Raw genomic sequence first — 20,904 nt, 5'->3', positions numbered from 1 at the left:
TTGATGCTTTAAAGCTTTAATGCAAAGAGTTTAGTTGAACAAACCAGAGTACATGTCAACTAGCATAAAGGAAAGATGGAGTGACAGTTCAACACAGGAGAGAAGCTATGAAGGTGAGTTGTCAGGACGGTTAGACCTCAGCGGAGGCTTCCTCGGCGTGGTGAATGTAGTCGTCGATGAACCTCAGATACTTGGACACTTGGGTGTAGATGCCAGGGCTGCCTGGGAGAGCACAACCATCACGACTCCCATAACTCATGATGCCCACCTGCACGAAGCCGCTGGCTGCACGACACACCAGCGGGCCGCCATAATCCCCCTGGACAAGAAACATATATATACGCTCAAGTCTTTCCACTTTGCATTGTTCTTTTCTTATTTTAAACTTGTTGCGTTGACACACAGCAGATAAATATGGTAGTTTTGGGAGGAATAGGTCAATAGTTGAGATGTTATTCGACTTTTAAAAGTAATTTTCAGTGGTGGAAGAAGTACTCAGACCCTTAAGTAAAAGTACTAATACAACAATGTACAAATACTCCATTACAAGTAAATATCCTGCATTCAGTAAAAGTACAGAAGCATTAGCAGCAAAATGTACTTAAAGTATCAATAGTAAAAGTACTCATTCCGCAGTAAAATGGCCTCTGTAACTAATATTATATATGACATTATTAGATTGTTAATACTGATGCCTCAATGCATTGTAGTATTTTACTGTTGTAGGTCCAGGTGGAGCTATTTTTAACTATACATTTACAGTTAAGTGGTGGAGTCCAGTGCTTCCCAACCTAGTGGTCATGCCTCCCTCAAAGAGAAATGAATTTATATTTCGGCTGACTTAACCAGTAAAACTCACTTTGCAGGCGTCCTTCCCTCCAGCCATGTCCCCTGCACACAGCATGTTGGAATTCAGCTCGGGGTAATTGTCCTTGCACACACTCTGAGGGATGATGGGAATCTTCAGCTGCTGAAGGGTTTCCGGATCCGGCAGTGGAACTGTACAGGCGCACACACACAGAATGAGTGCAGAGGAGGAGGTGATATTTTTTTTATAATTTTGGGATGTAGTTTAGCATCCGAGGTTAGGCCTGTATTTATGGCTGGATGTTTTTGTTTTTAATGAATTACAATTAAGATCATCTTGTTGGTAAACTAAGCCTTGAGAGAAGAGAGCATATAATTTTGTGTTACTACTGTATATTTGACAGATAGTGTTCCCTATCCCTAATCCCTTAGAATTGCAACAAACGTTACAGGAGAGGAGAGAGATAATAATAATAATAATAATAATAATAACAATAAAGCTCAGTCTGTACACACACACAGTCCTGAGAGGAGGTCTAATCAGGCAAAATAAGTAACACCTGTGTAGGTGGAACATTGGTGTGTAGGGCTTTTTAAGAGTCCTAAAAACTCTATTCTTAAAGGAAAAGTTTAACTTTTTGGGAAATACGCTTATTGTTTGATGAAACTATCTGAAGTTTGATAAAAATGTGTTTTCCCTATTGCTCTTCACTGTGCAGAATGATGTATGTGCAGAGTTTGACACTAGTTTTCACACTCATCTGCTGAAGAAGGGAAGTTTCTCTGTGCTCATCTTTAATCTCGGTTTAACGTGTGGACGTACGAGCATGATTTGTGACATCACAACTAGTTTGGAAGCCAATCGCGGTCCAGTATACAACATTTCATATGAATTGTTCAAGTTTATCAGCAGTTGTTGATTTCCAGAGATATTCCCTTGAAAGAACATTTAAATAAACTAATATAATGAATATAATTAATTATATATGAACTAATCTAATTAAACAAAATATCAAACAAAAATATCTAATTCAACAAATACAATATGAAAATTAATGGGGGAGGGATATGGTACTTTGACTGATGATCTCAACATTTCTAAAATCCTGGTTATGAGTGGTTATAAGCCCACCTGTTAACAGTGTTACATTGATATGCAGGGTCAGCCCAAGCCATTTTGTTTATGAGAATTTACAATGCATGGATGTGTATGTGCGTGTGTGTATTCATTTGTCCGTATACAGTGTGTGCGCCTTATAGGCTACTTTATATGCAGAACTTACCACCATTCCCAATGCTCCCCCAGCCAGTGATCCAACACTCAGATGATGAACCGAAGGTGTCGTCGACGCTGGGCAGACCCACTGGGGCAACGTTCTGTGAGAATTTCATCTTTTTCTTCAGCTTTATCAGGGCGATGTCGTTCACATAGCCAGTGCTCAGGGCTCGGTACTCAGGGTGACGTATGACATAAAGTATACCCATGTAACGAGTAGACTCCTTTTGCAGATTGTGTGAGCCAACCCAAACCATTGATCGAGCCAAATTAGGTTTACGCTGTCTGCCAACACAAACACACACATTTTTTTCTGCATTTATGAATGACCCTCCATTAACACACACTACACATTAGATTCCTGACATGTAGCTAGGTTCAGCAGAAGTGGGCCATACAAGCATTGCCTTGTTTTGTCATTTGACTGGATAGAACCAATAAAGAGTTTTAAATCTTGAAATCTTGTTTGTGTAACATCATCATTGTCGATGCGGTCAAATTTCAAAGAGAGACCAGGTGACGTGTTCAGGGAACGTGGACCAGTGTATGAATTGGACCTTAAAAACATAAGGGCTTTAAGGGGGCTATAATCATAATTTTTATAATAGCAATGGATCAAATATCTATATGCATCACATTTTGTTAGGTTGCCCTGATATCAGGCTCCCTTTAATATCCTTAACATTGGTGTCATTCACCATTGTTTATGTTATATGTTTAAAGCTGCACTAATCAGTATTTTTATATTAATTATTTTCACAGCTTGTTTCTGCTGCCCCCAAGTGGCCAAAAAATCAATTATTGCAGGTTTAAATAATACAACTTGGTCGGCTAAGCACTGTCCCACATGCGTCAGTGCTTTCAAGTGGGACACTTTTCTAAGCATGTTTTATAAATATTACTGCAATATTATAACAGACTAGAATGATGAGGTGTATCAAGAATGTGGGCTGTAATATAGAGGTTGCTATTTAATCTCAGATCAGGGATGTCATATTTTTAAATCATTGTTTATTTTCAGAATCTATGTCTACATTATCTATTTATTAACTACAACATATTTCAACATATCTGAGCTCTACATCTGTATTAGGCTATTAGCCATTGTATTTTCTAATAAATTATGCATTATATTTTAGTATTCAAAGATTTATACTGATTAGCCAACAGCACACTTGTACATTTAATGCGTTTTATTGTTATTGCAGTATAGGGGTCTTGATAAACCTAGATGCCTATGATAATCATTGGGCTCACTACTGTGGAAGACGATTAGGGTCATGTGAAAAAAAAGACTTTAAGATTCTGAAAACACAGACAAACACACTCTTACTCATCCAAGCAGTTTGCAGCAGTCAGTAGCCATTCACTGTTGAGGATGGTGCCGCCGCAGCGCCACTTGTTGATACCATCAGATGTGATGTTTAGGTGGACCATCCACGGCCAGCTGCCCTTTGGAGCATCCTGCCCCCCGACGATGGAGCTCCTCACCTCAGCCCCAAGCGAACCTAAAAAAATAATGAAACTTCTATCTTAAGGGTAGCTCATCCTGTGGAGTGTATGACCTCTGGAGCAGTTTTTATGAGTGGGTCATGGATGTAAAAATTTAAATACTTAAAAAATCGGATTTGCAAATGAAGGAAATGCATTTGACACATTTGTTTTGGTGAGCAACACTGAATGTAAATCTATCTTTTTTTTGTTTGTTTACAAGGAAACTCCACAGAGCATCTTTAAAAAGGTCCAGTGTGTAGGATTTAGTGGCATCTAGCGGTGAAACTGCAGTTTGACCCATTTGAATACCGCTCGCATCACCCTCCCCTTCCAAGCGTTGCAGGACAAACTATGCTAAAATGCGAACGTCCCTATTTAGAGCCATCTAGAACATGGCGGTGCAACATGGCGACCTCCGTGGAAAAGGAACCAAGAAAGCAAATAAGCTATTTCCCAAAAAAACATTTTTCTTCTAAATCTACAATAGACACACTACTGGCAGTAAGTTTTATACACAGAAATCAAACTAATATGTCCAGTCAGCACCATTAGTCAAAGAACTGCTAATATCATAAAAAAAATAGAATTGCAGAGTAATTTTACTGGACCCATGATTTTGATACCTCATCTTATGATTTGTAAAAACATTTACATAGGTCTATGTAGTAAATTCTACTAGTAAGAGTTGGTAAATTCACTTCCACAAATTGAATAGATACATCAACGCATTCATCTTGACACTAAAATAATGTTCTCAAGATGACAACAAGAATATTTGTTTTCTCACCTCCAGTGTTGTGGATCAGTACCAGCACAATGAGAAGTTTGCAGAAAGCCATGGCCATGATAGAGTGAAGCAGTGGCTCTGCAGGCTGCGAGGGAGCAGCTGAAGCTTTATATACACTGCCGGAGAGATGAAATTCTTATCAGCACTATCAGCCTTCCTTTTCCTCTCAAACCACACCTGAAAAGTACATTTACTCAGTACTGTGAACCACAGTTATAAAATACTGGTACTTTGCTGGAGTATTTCCACTTTGTAAGGCATTATAGTTTTGCTCCACAACATTTCAGAGAGAAATATTATACTTTTAATTTAAAATGTATTTCAAAGTTATAGTACTTTAATTGAATGAATGAGGTTATAAATCCAGAACATTGTATTAGCATTTAAAATATGATCTACTGTAAAAGTTTAAACAGGACTGAATATTCTGGTCGTAACAGCATAATTCTCTTTTTTACAACTTTAAAGGTCAGCTTTTGAAAGCACCTAAGTCTTTTTACAGTAAACAGTTTGAACTATAATTTAGCCTGGTGGTAAGATTTTGTGTTATATTATTTGAATGTTAAGTTTAATGCAATTATTATTATCATTGTTGTTGTATTTCATTAATATTTTGTCAATCTGCTGCTCAGACTATGTTCTTAAAGTCCTATTTGTTGTTGCATAGCACTTTATTTTAACCTCCCCAATTTCACATTTATGATACACTCAATAAATGATTACAACTACATTATAGTGTGTAATTTATGCTGTGATATTTTTGTTGTAAACCATGTATTAAGTGTTTATATACTGCTTTTAAATGTTAATTAGGGGGGTTACATTAAAGGCACAAATACATCCATGGCATGCAGCTTGTAATGCTGAAAGCAGGGGCAGTGAAGAAGCCCTTAAGGACAGTCACAGTCTGGATCCCAGTCAGCTGCCGCAAGCCACAAATAGCTAATGACAAAAATATATTTTTCAAGTATGGTCTTTTTAATATTACAAAATACTGTCATTTGCATAGCAAGAATAATAAACGCGAAAGTTGCCAGCTAAGTTTGGATCATAGACTGGAAAAGAAGCATCACCGAACGGGAACGTTCTTCACGGGTGGTTTGTTTCAGCGGGAATTTATTTGTATGAAACACCGCGTTTCATGTGACGTCGTCGAAGTTTACAAAATTGATCAGAAATTCAAGCCGATGCCGTACAAAATACACCTCATACTTAATGGTGAGTTTGGCGTGTGTGTTTGTGGATGATGACCGAGCTACTTAGCATCCAGTCTACGATGTCTCCTTAGCACTGTAATAGTTCTGACTGTCGGCCCGGTTGTTCGGTTTTATTTTATCCTGTGCTCATTTGTCAACATGGAGCAGACAGCCAGCGTCAACGCAGATGTTATTCAACGCTCTGACATTAATGGTGGGTCTGTCATCTGTCAGCAGTGTGTTTGACTTGACTGAAGAATATTGTAATACAAACATTATTGTTATATGAGTCGCTAAACGTCTTGTTTATCTATTATTTATAGGTCGTTCTACACAATGGCGCAACTATATTGGATTTTGGTGAGTGTCCAGTGTTTTAAACAAGCTGAAAGTCTAGTTTTCAAAACCAATGCTAAAGTATGGCGACGTTTCCTAAGACATACTATTTAAAGTAATGCTACCAGTTCTCATAACTACATTTAAAGTGTTCTATAAAATAAGGGGGCAAATGCCACCTTACTTATACCTTGCCAGAGGTAAGCCAGTATTATATATAAAGTGAAAGTAGTGCTGATTGTCAAACTAATGTCCAAAACCAATGAAGCCCACAGCTTGCTCTTACTGTTGACTTACTAATAGCAGTATAGTATATCCTTCCACTCCTACATTCACTGTCAGACAAATGGAGGGAACAGAGACCTTCTGTTTGATGTTATTCATATTTAAGAAAATAAAACCCTCCTTGCAGCTCCTGACAACTTAAAGAAGTAAATAAAAGAAAACTGTTTCAGATAATTTTCAACTTAAAATGTCATGGTAAAGATTAATACAACAACATAAGAAGGAAAAATGTTATTATGTTTATTAGTCACAAGTAGTTGATGAAATCTGGTTCAAGTGCTAATTAGTGCTACATGTAGGAAAGGTAAAAACGAGATTCACATTACAATTAATGTATTAGTGTCCTTTTTAAAATTAATATTAGAGCAGGGTATCATATTCCAATACTTTCTGAGTACCAAATGAAATAGGTCAGTAAAATCGAGTGTCAAAAACTGTCAATTATACATAAATTAAATTAAATACAAAAAAGTTGGAATTGAATTCTAAGCTTTGTTTACCTATATTTTTGTCATATATTTTCTCATCTAAATTATGTTTTTTTTATAGGGAAGGTCTTGTGAAGACAACATTAAATTGGCATGAAGCAAAATTTAAAAGAATGGTAATGAAAAAAGTATCTAAGTACTGTAGTGTTTAAAAAGATTTTTTTTTAATTCAAACATGGGGAGGAGGTGGGTATGGTTGACGTGATAAAGGCCTTGCACAAAATTGAAGTGGCCACAACATGTTTACATAAAGCTTAACTTAAAAATATAAAGCTTTCTAAAATGCATGATTTAGATCTACAGTTCTTTTGGTGAGAAACCTCTCAGCCAGTGGCTTAGTTGTCAGTTATTGACACATCTGAATCTGCTTACCCTGTATTATCTATCCCCTCTTCTGATTACCTCCTCAGGCTTCTCGGATTGTGCAACAACTTTGCTTATGTGGTAATGCTGAGTGCCGCCCACGACGTCCTCAAAAAACAAGAGTCAGGAAACGCCACAGTATCTGTAAGAAGACAAATTTGTATTTAAATATTTTGTATTAGCAGTGACCGTTGTTATTGGTAAGGGCTTGAAACTATAAAGTCTGTATAGATATGCAGCTAATTATTCACTTTTTACTAATTTCCTTTTTTATTTCTAGGCTTCAGCCACATTGGCTGTGGGTTTCCAAGGTGGGAACAGTAGCAACAGTAGCCGCTATGACTGCAATCCTGTCTCTACTGCGGTAAATGGAGATTTGCTACACAACACCAAATGACCTTAACCAGTCCGTATGTTGACAGAGAATTATTCGTTTGTCACTGTGAGGTTTTGTGATAGACGAGACAAGAAAGAAGTCAGCAGTGGTGACTCTGTTTTTAAATACGTTTTTAAAAAAGCACAAAATAGAATGCATAAACAGGTACTGAAACTAAAATGACCATAAAACTAGAAATGAAAGTACCAGAATGGAAAATCTCTTCAGCTCTCAGTACTGCAGAACCCCACAGTGTTATGAGGCTAAATGGCAAAATGAAGCTTGAACAGAGAAACACATCCACAAAAATAAGGGACTGTAACATATATATTACCACAGCACCCACTTTGGGAACCATTACTTTAGGCAACAGTAAAAAATATTCCACAGAAATGTAAAACTTTTCCTTAAGCATTTCTTTTTTGGCACATCATATTTGAAATATAAGCACTAATGATTTATAAGAGGACATCACACTCGTCAGGGGCAAACATTCACTATTACTCTTGGTCTGAGTGTCAGTTCTGATGCTTTTCTCCTCAGGCTGTGCTGTTAGCTGACATCCTTCCAACACTCCTCATCAAGCTGTTGGCTCCCTTTGTGATCCACAAACTGCCTTATGGGTAAGACAATGGTTATCACATGTAAACCTGTTCATAAAAGATCAATCGGTAAATTGAAAAAAATAATAAAATCTCTCAAGGCTGCACATTTTTGCAACTTGCCTTTTTTTTCTCAACCTGATTATTTACAAAATTATTTTAATGGGACCAGCCAATTTTAATGCACTGTCAATAATTAAAGTTTTAGTTCACCCAAATAACAAAAAACAGATTTTCTCACTTCCAATGTAACTGTACCTAGCCATGTAGATAGTTATACCTGCAGGTTAAAGCCATTCCATATTTTAAATATCCAACAGTCATCCCATCATTCAACATTTCAGCACTAGATGTTTAAATGTGGTGGTTACTTTGGTGCCTCACATTACTTTTTGTCACTGCAAATTTTCAAATAGTGGCCACGGCCAGGCCTTTATTTGGAACAGGCTTATAATAGAGATAGGACTTTATTCCAAATGTCCCCTGTTCCCTGGTTAATGCAAACCCAACACTTCTTCCATGCTTACCTGTTGTCTTGATAAATTTAGCATAATGTACATTTCATTCACTAATTCTTTCCAGTCGCTTCCACTCTGCTGTTTTTGTATCACTGTTAAGCTACTGTCAATGAAACTCAATGCTTCCTTGGTACTGGTAACACAGATGTTTCTGTGTCTACAAGCTGCTCTGTGGCCATAATGCTTACCTTTCCTGGTGGGCTTTTAAAAAATGTGTAGGAATTGTTCAGTTTCATTGATGGTCGCTTATCACAGTGAATCCATTTTAGTACAGATAGTTTCATCCTTGTGCTGGCTACTATTTGAAATTGGCCATTTTTGCGAATACCAGCTTTTATTTTATTTTTATTTACAGTACACACAGACTGGCTGACTGTCAAAAATGTCACTTGATGTGGCTTGTGGCAAGAAAAAACTTCCTTTAAGAGGCAGAAACATTGGACAGAACCAGACTCAATGGTGGGCGGCCATCCGCTGCAGAGAGACAGAGGTGGTGGGGGTGGGAGAGAGGTTTTGGGAAAGGTGGGGGTGGGAGAAAGGGAGGCACAATGCAAATACCACCTTGAATTTTTAAAATAGTAGAAATGTGATTGTAGTATTAATATTAATAAATTAATAATAATACAGCTATAGGAAAAATAATGTCAATAGTAATACATAGTAAGAAAGCCAATAACAACAACTGTAGTAGCAGTTGTTGAGCAGGAACACGGGGGCAGCAGGTGGCCCACAAGCACAGATCCAGTCTCTGCAGCTCCGGAGGCAGAAATACCTGCTGAAAGTGACAGAAGGAGAGAGGAGAGAAATGAGAAAGCACCGAACTACGGGAGAGAGAAGATGTCGAGTTAGTAACATGCAGTAATGGGATAAAAATGCATACAGATGGAGAGGAAGAGGAGAAGAGAGGAAAGAAGTGCATCATGGGAAGTCTCCCAGCAGTCTAGGCCTATAGCAGCATAACTAAGGGATGGTTCAGGGCTCACCCATGCCAGCCCTAACTATAAGCTTTATCAAAGAGGAAAGTCTTTAGCCTACTCTTAATATATGGAGATGGTGTCTGCCTCCCGAACCCAAACTGGGACCTGATTCTACAGGAGAGGAGCTTGATAACTGAAGGCTCTGGCTCCCATTCTACTTTTGGAGACTCTAGGAACCACAAGTAAGCCTGCATCCTGGGAGTGCAGTGTTCTAATTGGACAGTGACTTGTAAATACAGCAAAAAGAATATTCTACAAATAATAGCATGGTCCTTTAATGCTTTTGTACTACATGAGTATCGCACTGTATTGTAAATTTCCTGCCTAATTCCTGTTTTTCTAGTATGCGAGTGTTGTTCTGTGCCATCATGGCAACAACAAGTTTCCTCCTTGTGTCCTTCTCCTCAACTGTGTGGATGAGCATTCTAGGTAAAGCTGCCATTTTTTACAGAGATATTATTCATTTTAGTCATAACTTTTATCATTATTGGTGGTCAAACTGATGATAGATTAAATACAGCTGAGAATCTTTTGCCTCGAATTCATTTCCTGTCATCTTATCTCATTGGGACCAGCTGCGGTTATTCCACAGAAATATGATACCATTTTAGTCTTATCATGCCCTGCTGCTAGAAATACTTATCACCATGCTAACACTGGGAAGTGAACTGATGTTTAGTTTCAAGTTTTGCATACATACACTTTTATTCTTTCAAAAGTCTGTATCAAATGTGTATATATATATATGTGTATGTGTATATATGTGTATGTGTATATATGTGTATGTGTATATATGTGTATATGTGTATATATATATGTATATGTATATATATATATGTATATGTATATATATATATGTATGTGTGTGTATATATGTGTATATGTAAATATGTATATATATGTATATATGTATATATGTGTATATATAAGAAATAAGTCCCCCATGTGATTATTACTTTTCTGTAATTCATGAGTATTTTCAAGGTATCTCTGTCCTTCCCCACTTGACTCACTCAGATGAACCTCTCTACCTCTGTGTTTCTAGGAGTGATCTTTGCCAGTATCAGCTCTGGACTGGGAGAACTGTCCTTCCTCTCTCTCACAGTCTTCTTCAGCAGGTAAACACTTATTCACCACTTCAACACTAAATCTAAATTGAACTTCAGCAGATGACATAACTTGGCGCTGTGTAGTGTAAGTTATAGTCTCTTAATATAAACTTCAAAACTGAGAGCATGTTGTTAAAAGACGGCCAGTATTTTTACATGTTTTTACTACGAATTGTAAATTTATTTATAGCCATTTCCAAAGTTTTTCCTTTGACGTCTTTGGGATGCAGTTGCATGGAAGCCTATTTCTGATAGGAAAGAAATAAAATAGATTAAACGTTAGGAAAGACATACATAAAAAAATAAAGTTTAAATGATACTAAGACTAAATTATGAGATAGTTAAGTTAAAATGATAACTTTTTAAGTCAAAATTCTGACTTTTAAGTCAAAGTCAAATATGACTTTTCTATAATTTTGATTTACCATGAGTGTTTTAATTTCTATTATTCCTAACTTTCCACCCCTTTTCTTTCTCTCCCTGGTATGAACAGAGGCTGTTTTAAGAAGTCTTTCTTTTTGAAAACTTGAGCAAAATTCTGAAATAAAGAGCGTCAGATTTTCCTCAGTCAATGCAGTGTTTTTTGGCACTTTAAATCCCTGATGTTAGAGCTTCCTTAAATGAACCTTCAATGATGAGGCTTCAGAAAAGTCCCTCTTTGCAATTACAATGCCATGTGAAAATAATGTGACTACAATTGAACCTATCCCAATCAAGCTTCAGGTCCCTGAAAGATCATTTTAATACCACCCTGTCATGAACTTAAACCAGTGGAAAATTGGGAAATTGGCAGCAATAATGTAAAGTAGCTGCTGATGGTCTAACAAACCATTTGTACACATGTAAGTGTGTATTTGTGTATCTCTCATGTTGTGTTTTTGTAACGTATCGGTCATTAAATACACCATGACGTGTCTTATAAAGATAGTTTGGGTTGTAAACAGTGGTTTCCCACCTGCCTCAGGGATGTACTGGGAGGTTGGGGCTCAGGTACTGGTGGTGCTGGTGTTGCTGGAGCCTTCCTCTACTCAGGCCTCATCCAAGTCGGCCTGTCGCCCAAGATCACACTTCTCATCATGCTGGTGGTCCCATTTGCAATGTTGATTAGGTAAGTGTGGAAATAAAAATATATGAAATAAATTCTGTATTTGTTACCAGTCATTCTGTATTTTAGAAGCACTGTCCAAAATGTTCCTTTAGTCTCACCTTCCAAGGACTGTCACATTAAATATATATACCTGCCAAAAATAATTTCTACCATCCATGATATGATTAAATTTCTGTTTCAACTGATTTTTAAAGGCTTGTAGAAGCAATGTTCAAAACAAGTTTAGTAGAAAATATTTTTTGTCAGCCTGATCTTGACAAGGATTTGACATATTTGTGCAATAGCACCTAAGAATGGAGAACAATCAATACCAAATATAGTCCCATTTTATCTGGTAAACATCTTAGTTTGTTAAGTTCTGACTCATAGGATCGACCCCATCCCTGTGTGTATAGACAGACAGATTCTTGTGCCTATGCATGGCACTCATTTCACTCTATTTACAGCTGGAGCTGCACAGTTACAATGGTTATTGCTCTTTGACTTTGAACTTGAACTTTGAATCACAGTGGATGTAATTAGGATTTTTTGAAACTGATCAACAGAAAGTTTAAAACCGTAAATGTGGAAAAAATCCAAAGAGAGTGACTACTCTTTATAAACTCTATCGTATAACAAGATGACTATAATTTTGGATTCCACAATCAAATAAACCTGGTTGCCCTTTACATGTTTTAACATATTTCTCTGTTCATTTCTTCTCTTGTTTTACTTACAATACTAATGAAATCATCCTTCCTGGATCTTATTTTTTGCTTATCCCAACACCACCACCAGCTATTTCTTCCTGCTGGTTCCTCCACCTTCATTACCTCAGTGGAAAAGCAGGGAGACAGAATATGCAGCTGTGGCCTCAGAGGAGAGACAGCAGCTGATGGATGGATCAGAAGAAGAGGAGCAGGAGAAATCAACCCCAGGTACGTGTCACAAACTCACACTACAAATGATAAAAACATAATAAATTGATATAATTAAAAAATAATAATTTGACATTAAAATACAGTGAACAAATTCAGTCAAAGCAGGACTTGCACGATAACTTTATTATTGAAATGTACAATAATAATCTAATGCTAATCTAACAGCAGAGTTTAACATTAGCTGCAGTTGTGCAATACATTTATTTGGAAGGCCTAAGAGCAGTGCATTGCTGTAATCTGATCTGATAATGAAAGCATGTGTCAGTTTTGTGGAGGAAAGAAAAAGTTTGATCTTAATTTTGCTTTTACGGTGATAAAAGAAAGTTTTTGTTTCATTATATGTATGCACTTCAAACTTTAAATGAGTCATTACATTAGACACCAGGACTTCTTGGGACTTTTGAGATTAGATAACCTCAATGGCCCCAGTTGTTTTATCTTGGTTTGGTTGAAGGACGTGTGTCATTCAGATATGTATATCTGCATTGGAAGCGATTAAGGAATCTCTATATGGGAGGATTTGTGTGGGGAAACAGATAAATGTTGGATGTTATCCGCTCTGTGTAATAGCGAAAACTGATATCCAGGTTTTGTATGATGTACCCTATACAGAATTAGGAATTGAGCATTACATTAGTTAATATTTTTATATTTGATATTTACACTTTGTACTCAGTGGGTAAATAAGATAGCTTTAGGATTGTTTTTTATTTTGTCTTTTTTGATACAGCTAGGCTAGCAGTTTCCCCCGTTTCCATTCTTTGTGCTTAGCTTGGCTACTAAGTCAGACGTAAAACAAGTCATTGGACTATTTCTTTAAAGGTGGGGTATGTGATTCTGGGGAAATACCAATACCATGACAAATACCATGATATAGAGCGAACAACAACACACCAAGTAATGTTACTAACATTAGCTAGGTTGTGGGTTAGCTTAGCTATGTTGTGGGTTAGCAAACTGTCCCCACAGTTACTGCTGTAACAGCCAGAGAGGACGAGACGGTTTCCCAGAGCCAGCACAGCAGCTCCAGACAGCGATACTCACAACTGTCTTGCTACTATAGCTAACATCACAACAACAGCATATCTTGGCAGACTAGAAAGTAAGCTGAATGTCCGTGGGCAAGTCATTTAATGTTACCTGACACACAAATCATGGCTGGAATAGTGTGTGTGGTCTGCTTGGTCCGAGCCACAGCGCGCACACAGAACGGACAGCTAGCGGACTGTGAGGAGATATTCACTGAATTTGAAACAAAGACGTGTATTGGATTAGAATTGCATACCCCACCTTTAAACCTGCAATATTTTATTATTTTTGGCCACTTGGGGGCTGATGAATGGAAATCCAATATTCACTCTCTTTTAGCTCTGTTTTGTTTTCCACCAACTTCTGTGAAAAATATCTAAATGCTCCACTATGTTCACCAGCTAGTCGCTAACTTTGTCTGTCTGCTGTAGTGAGGACAGGGTTTCTCAGGGATTTAAAAAAAATAATAAAAATTATGAAAACTCTATGACAGTGAGAGTGAATCAAAACAGTAAAGTTCTGGGCCGGAAAACCAAAACTTTGAGCTGAAAGACGCTAAAACACTTTGTAGAGCTGAGAGGAACTGCAGAGTTGGTGATAATTCTCTGTGGGTTTGTCATTATGAGCAATACTTTTAACATACAAGTGGTCATGTGATCCATTGTTAAAATGAAAATATTGATTACATTACACTAATTCAGTTCGAGACCACCCGACCAACACCACCAAAATGAGCCTGTATTTGACATTCCTCTCTGATCTGCCAATCCTTGACAGGAACACATTTTTCCAGTTTTCGGGGTGTGCATGACATTTCAATTAATAGTTCAACATTTCTGGAAATACACTTATTTGCTTTATTTCCAAGAATGAGATGAGAGGATTGACATCAATCTCATGTGTATTGAGTTTTAATTCAATTATATATAAGGATAGTGGAGTTTCTTTTGTTTGATAGAGTGAACCTGCAGTGTCTGAATTACTGTGACCACGCTTCTCCACAATGAAGACCCCTATTTGTCATGTGATGCGCAGACAGATTAAAAGAGGCTGTTGATTTCCTCTCCCACTGCACCACACTGTTGATGTGAATGTAAGCTGAATGTTAATGCTGTGTGTTATTGAATAACTACACAGGCCATGTTCTCTTCACCTTAAATGTAGCAGAAGACAGGACCACTGGACCTCTCACCTTCACAGAGAAACTGCATGTCATCAAAGTAAGTGTACGCTTCACTTTACTTCAGACTTGAGTATTTGTCTGGTTACAATATAATTCCTCTTGGTTCCTGTGAGCAGGGCTTGCTGAGGTTTGTGTTTCCCCTGGGACTGGTCTACTTTGCTGAGTACTTCATCAACCAGGGCTTGGTAAGTTCTCTGGTGCCCTCTAGCATCACATTCACGTTTGTGATAATATTGATCCCAGAATGATATAGACGTTTTCTTTTTCAGATGGAACTCCTGTATTTCCCCAACTTTTTCCTGTCCCATGCAGAGCTGTATCGCTGGTTGGTTAGCCTCACTAGAGTATTATTCTGAAGGGATTACTTTATTTAAATTGTCTAATGACGTAGAGTTGAATTTGGTTATTAATTATGCATGTGCTCAGGTACCAGACGCTGTACCAGGTTGGTGTGTTGGTGTCTCGATCCTCCCTGTGTTGTGTGAAGATCAGGAAACTGTGGGCTCTCTCTTTGCTACAGGTGAGAAATAGAGAATAAAGTACAAATCAGCAGAAAAGGGTTTGGCTTCATTTCCTAAAATGAATCAGACAGTTCATATTAAACATATTTATAAAATGTTAACTGCCAACTTTTTTTAGTTGGATAGTCCATTAATTTCTGCATGTGGCAGCTAAATAAGGCTGGGGAAACACCCTGGTCAAGGTTAAATATTAAAAGTCAAAATTAGTAACTTGATAGGTACAGTAATTCCCTAGAGTTTATTGGATAAATGCATTATATATGTTGCTTGATCTTAACCATCATTTAGTTGCTACATCATATATAAACATTAGAGTACAGACAATAACTGTGCAGTATTGCAAAAAAAAATTGTTTTACCACAGGTGTGTATGAACAATAACATGGTAACATAGTAGTAGGTACAGTCTCTACCTGGTATTTAGAATGTAAATATGCAGTAAATATAGGTCAAAATTGTAATGAACTGTAGGTGAACACAATTGAATAATATAGTTATTAGCAAGGCTTGAGTGTGTAATGGGACTATGGGAATGGGAAGTTCAGATTTTTTTGTTCTATTGTAGTTCTAATAGTAATCTTATAGTTTAATAGTCTTATAGTAGTTCTTATTGTAGTATAACTGAAATACATTCCCACCGTCATATTGATATCACATCACATATTAACTAAATAATTAGTGGCAGAACAACGTGCAATCTATTGGCTGGCTTAATTAATACTATTAGTTGGCAATGGGGTAAGGCTGAGACTCAGCAGATGGAGTGAGATCAAAGGTGGTTTCTTGTTCTTCTTTTGAGTGTTTATGTTGTCACCATTGTCCTTTTTTCTTCTTTTTTTTTGATTTCCATGTTATGTTTTCTTTTTAAATTTAGTTTCTGTTGAACCATACACGCCTATCCTCATCCAACTGTACAACCCAAGTCTGTTAATAAAAAAGCCAGAACAGTTATCACAGTGTTCAGTATTGTGCGCTGACTGTCACTCAGTGGCGAATGTCAAATATGCACCAGCTTAAAACAGAATATTGAACCCTTACCTACAATAGTAACAGGTACAGTGATAACCCACAGAGAGCAGTACAAATACACTTGAAATAGCCAAATTGGTTTTTTTTACAAAGATTAGCTACAAAGCTTGGTTATTTCCAGTTGCTTGCCTAAGAGCTGCATTTGTTAAGTTGTCACATTCCTGTTAAGGTTCAGCTTGTGACTGCTGATGCATCTGTTTTTCGATGCAGTTAGTTTGTGTCTTGTATCAAAGTGCTGATTGCCATGCTCTCTGTTCTACACCTCCCCTCCTCTCTGCCCGCCACAGGTGGTGAATGCAGTGCTGCTCCTGTTTGCAGTGCAGTACCAGTTCCTGCCCAGTGCTTGGCTGGTGTTTACTATTGTCCTCTATGAGGGTCTTCTGGGTGGAGCTGCTTATGTCAACACCTTCTACTTCATCAGCAAGGAGGTCAGGTTAACTTTCTGTCAGTTGGTTTGTTATTCGGGGTATCCACGTGTCATTAAAAGCAGCTGTTTGCTGTTAATGTAAATTCAACACTTCCTCAGTGTTAACCTGTTGCCATGATAAAATCAGTATCCTGTACATTTCTACAGCATTAATTCTATCAGAACAACAGAGTCACATCAAACTTTCACTTTGATGCTCTCAGGTTCTCTTCTCTAACTGAAATACTGTTCTCACAATTCACTATTTTTTTCCCAACAGCTTCTACATTATCGTTTTCAAGCTACTGTCAATGAAACAGAATACTTCCTGCATGTGTTTCACATTAAAAGCCAGATCAAAGGGCCTCTCATTTTGAGCTGCGGGGAAGAAACATCTGCAGGAGGTGTTGAGTCATTCATAGGAGCCTAACATCATTCAAAAAATGGCAAAGTCAAGGGGATTGGACATATTTAGCCTATATAAAACAATATTTCTGGAAGAGAGAGCAGCAGAATGTTGAGTATGACATGACTGTGTTGTTGCACTGACAAAATGAGTGGAAATGTACAGTTCATTTGTCTTCTGCTTTATGTACAATTTTAATTTCTATCCACTGATGAAATGTTTCTTATTTAGGCTATAGTGGGGGGTGGGGTGGGGGGTTAACGTCGTCCTTCACCCTCCGTGGGTGGTCTCATCCTTCGAGCTCGGGTCCTCTACCAGAGGCCTGGGAGCTTGAGGGTTCTGCGCAGTATTTTTGCTGTTCCTAGTACTGCACTTTTCTGGGCCGAGATGTCTGGTGTTCTTCCAGGGATCTGCTGTAGCCACTCCTCCAGTTTGGGGGTCACTGCCCTGAGTGCTCCGATGACCACGGGCACCACTGTCGCCTTCACCTTCCACGCCTTCTCCAGCTCTTCTCTGAGCCCTTGGTATTTCTCTAGTTTCTCATGTTCCTTTTTCCTGATCTTGCCATCACTTGGTATTGCCACGTCAACCACAACGCCTTTCCTCTAGTGTTTGTCCACCACCACGATTTCTGGTTGGTTCGCCATCACCATTCTGTCAGTCTGGATCTGGAAGTCCCACAGGATCTTGGCTCGGTCATTCTCTACCACCTTTGGAGGCGTTTCCCACTTTGACCTCGGGGTTTCCAGTCCATACTCCGTGCAGATGTTCCTGTACACTATGCCAGCCACTTGGTTATGGCGCTCCATGTATGCTTTCCCTGCCAGCATCTTACACCCTGCAGTTACGTGCTGGATTGTCTCAGGGGCCTCTTTGCACAGCCTACACCTTGGGTCTTGTCTGGTGTGGTAGGTCTGGGCCTCTATTGCTCTGGTGCTCAGGGCCTGCTCCTGTGCAGCCATGATGAGTGCCTCTGTGCTGTCGTTCAGTCCGGCCCGCTCTAGCCATTGGTAGGACTTCTTGATCTTCTTGGTCCCTCCTCCAGCACCTCTTCCTCTGTTCCCCATTGCCTGAGACATTCACTGAGCACGTCCGTCATCTGTTGGGGACTTATCTTTGATGTACTTGTGGATCTTGGATGTTTCATCCTGGATAGTGGCTCTCACACTCACTAGTCCACGGCCGCCTTCCTTACGGCTAGCGTACAGTGCTGGATTTGGGATGGAACCCTTCATGCACGGTGAGGAGCTTCTGCGTCTTAATGTCTGTGGTCTGTATCTCTTCCTTTGGCCACCTTATATATATATATATATATATATATATATATATATATATATATATATATATATATATATATATATTATGTATGTATGTAGATATAGTTAAGGGGGAAAAAAATATTGTGTACAGTTGAGTTGTAGCTGTGTTGTTTGTCATTCTACATTAAATGTCTAGTGTGTGTTCATCCTGACTTCTTTCTTTTCTCCCACAGACTGAAGACAGACAGAGGGAGTTTGCCATGGCTGCTGCCAGTGTAGGAGACAGTCTGGGCATAGCTCTGGCTGGACTCACTGCTTTCCCCATCCACAGATACTTCTGTTCCCTGTGACCCAGCCCACACACTGACCAGCAGGATGAATAAGCAAGACGTGGGTGCGTTCCATTTGAGGGATTTAAAAAAAAAAAAATCTGATATGAGTTAGAGACCATCTGACAAAAGCAGGCTTTACTCCTACATAAAAAGTATTGACTCCACATACTGTATTCAATGCAGATTCCTAATAACCACCAGTGAGCCATCCAGAGAGAGGTGGACTCACTTACTGACTTATCTTTTTCACCCACATCCACTGATCAACTAATGCTGCTTTTTGGGATACACATGCCGGGCCATATTATCCCATGACAAAAGTGGTTTTCAACAGGAAGGCATGGTAATAGCTTACTTAACTTTGTTTGCACAAACTGCTTTAAGAGCCTGTCACCTGCAGAGAAAAACTGATTCTGCTGTCGTAAAAGTAAAGAAAATGTCCATAGCTTGTTTTGCAGACCAATATTAGTTGTGCACTAACCTCGATGACAAATAACAATGCGTTTCCTGTAGCTGCTTCACAAGAAAAGCCTTCCTGTGGTTAAGCTTTTAATGTGAAGCAGCGAAAGCAGGACAGGAAATGTTCAGTTTCCATCTACTGCAGCCGTAGGTAGTTTTAAATGAAGAAATGCAGTATGAACAACACACATCTCAAAGAGACAAAGCATATGACATAATCAGAATATTTATTTTATTACATTTACAGTTTATTTTAACAGTGTTTACTGATCAGAAATTTTCTGAATGACTGGACAGAGTAGAGCATCTCATTTTCAAAAATAGCACCTCCTGTGTCTTTGTCTCATCATTATAGTTTGAAGAGCTTCCTGTTAGGGGACAGCAAGTGTTGAGTCTTTTTTTTTTACAATAATGAAGTCTTCAAAATGAAAAGTGTGTCTCGCTGTTATTTAGAGCAGGAATTATACAAATGTACCTAGTTCAACTTTAAAACCAAAATGGTACAATAAAATAATTGGTAATGAAGGTCTTAAAGCTTAAGGTTTTAAAGCTTACATTTTTATTTATATTTACTACTAATGGTGTGAGATATTTAATCTCACACCAACATTACATATTGATGTTGTGTACTCGATACAGGTACACAACCGAGGAGCCCAACCATTGAGTACTGACTGTTGCAACATCACTACAACATCGTTTTTGACTTTACACAGTTGAATTAATAGTAATAGAGTTGCTTCTCTGAACAGAAGACTCTGCTTTATAAATAAATAAAAAAATCCCATCCAGAAGTTAGAAGTGCCCAGTAGATGAAATTGTTTTGTGGTGCCTTCAAGATTCTCAGAACCAGGTTGAATCAGGTTATTGCTTAACTAACTGACATATGTTGTTGCTTTTGTTTTGCTTTTCAGTCACTGGCACTGTTAAAACAGGTCATGATTGAAGTGACCAAAAATGTTTCTACCAAAGATAACAAAGGTCTTTTTATGTGGATTAACATTTTATTTTACATATATTTTATATACTGTAACAATCTGGAAAACAGGACAATGTCCAAAGCTTTCAAATGCAAATTATTTTAAATTTCAATTAAGTCAGTGACAAGGTGTCTTAACAAAAGACAGTGGGAACATGTGCCTGTCAACATTGTTAACATCAGCTTTCCTGTTTTCTGAAAGTAATGTAAGTAAACTTGGTTTACTACTATTTTACAAATAGTAGTAATTATTAAAATAATAATGATCGAATAAGAATCACCATGTCCTTTGTTCATATACACGCCGTTTTCTCTTAAACATGTCTCAAACACATACTAATGTGCACATTCATACTGAAATTTGAACTACCAACATTTCATGTTATGCTGCTACTGTTGAATGGTCATAACTGTGTTACAACTTACAGTTGTGTTTTTAAGCTTGGTCTTGTTTGATCAAACTTTATACATCTCCAGAGGTTTTTAAGTGTCAAATCAAGGCTTAAAAAATGGACAGAAAGCATTAAAATGGGTATTTGTCATGTAAAATAAAAATGTGAATACATTTTGAAGTGCATTTCAAAAATGTGGTCTTTGTTGTGATTGGACCGTGATTATTGCTTCTGGGCATTTGAAATTACAGAACATGGTGTTTGCTC

At 37.9% G+C, this 20,904-nt stretch overlaps 2 protein-coding genes across 6 annotated transcripts; one reads left to right on the top strand and one right to left on the bottom strand.

Annotated features, from left to right (window-relative positions):
• Window positions 1–4,496, bottom strand: LOC122869269 (tryptase-2-like). Its single transcript, XM_044182089.1, has 5 exons — window positions 4,365–4,496; window positions 3,417–3,591; window positions 2,091–2,368; window positions 860–999; window positions 1–319 (listed from the first exon to the last, which is right to left on the bottom strand). Exons 1-5 carry the CDS (start codon window positions 4,420–4,422, stop codon window positions 131–133), a joined length of 840 nt encoding a protein of 279 aa, XP_044038024.1. The 5' UTR covers window positions 4,423–4,496; the 3' UTR covers window positions 1–130.
• An 848-nt stretch (window positions 4,497–5,344) lies between these two features.
• cln3 (CLN3 lysosomal/endosomal transmembrane protein, battenin) lies at window positions 5,345–20,831 on the top strand. Of its 5 annotated transcripts, none has more exons than XM_044182066.1 (16): window positions 5,345–5,582; window positions 5,729–5,774; window positions 5,884–5,920; window positions 7,080–7,176; window positions 7,313–7,396; window positions 7,952–8,031; window positions 9,849–9,934; window positions 10,551–10,623; window positions 11,579–11,722; window positions 12,500–12,639; window positions 14,809–14,891; window positions 14,971–15,039; window positions 15,124–15,179; window positions 15,281–15,374; window positions 16,692–16,832; window positions 18,709–20,831. In XM_044182066.1, exons 1-16 carry the CDS (start codon window positions 5,580–5,582, stop codon window positions 18,823–18,825), a joined length of 1,350 nt encoding a protein of 449 aa, XP_044038001.1. In that variant the 5' UTR covers window positions 5,345–5,579; the 3' UTR covers window positions 18,826–20,831. The 5 variants fall into 5 exon arrangements, with proteins under 5 accessions (XP_044038001.1, XP_044038000.1, XP_044038004.1 ...); XM_044182070.1 differs by having other exon boundaries at window positions 5,408–5,582; window positions 14,836–14,891; XM_044182065.1 differs by having other exon boundaries at window positions 5,351–5,774.
• The last annotated feature ends 73 nt before the right edge of the window (window positions 20,832–20,904 follow it).

This window comes from Siniperca chuatsi, linkage group LG21 (genome assembly GCF_020085105.1).
Source record: "Siniperca chuatsi isolate FFG_IHB_CAS linkage group LG21, ASM2008510v1, whole genome shotgun sequence".
Taxonomy (NCBI): Eukaryota; Metazoa; Chordata; class Actinopteri; order Centrarchiformes; family Sinipercidae; genus Siniperca; species Siniperca chuatsi.
The sequence above is the reverse complement of the archived record's forward strand: the minus strand, read 5'-3'. Positions and strand labels throughout refer to the sequence as shown.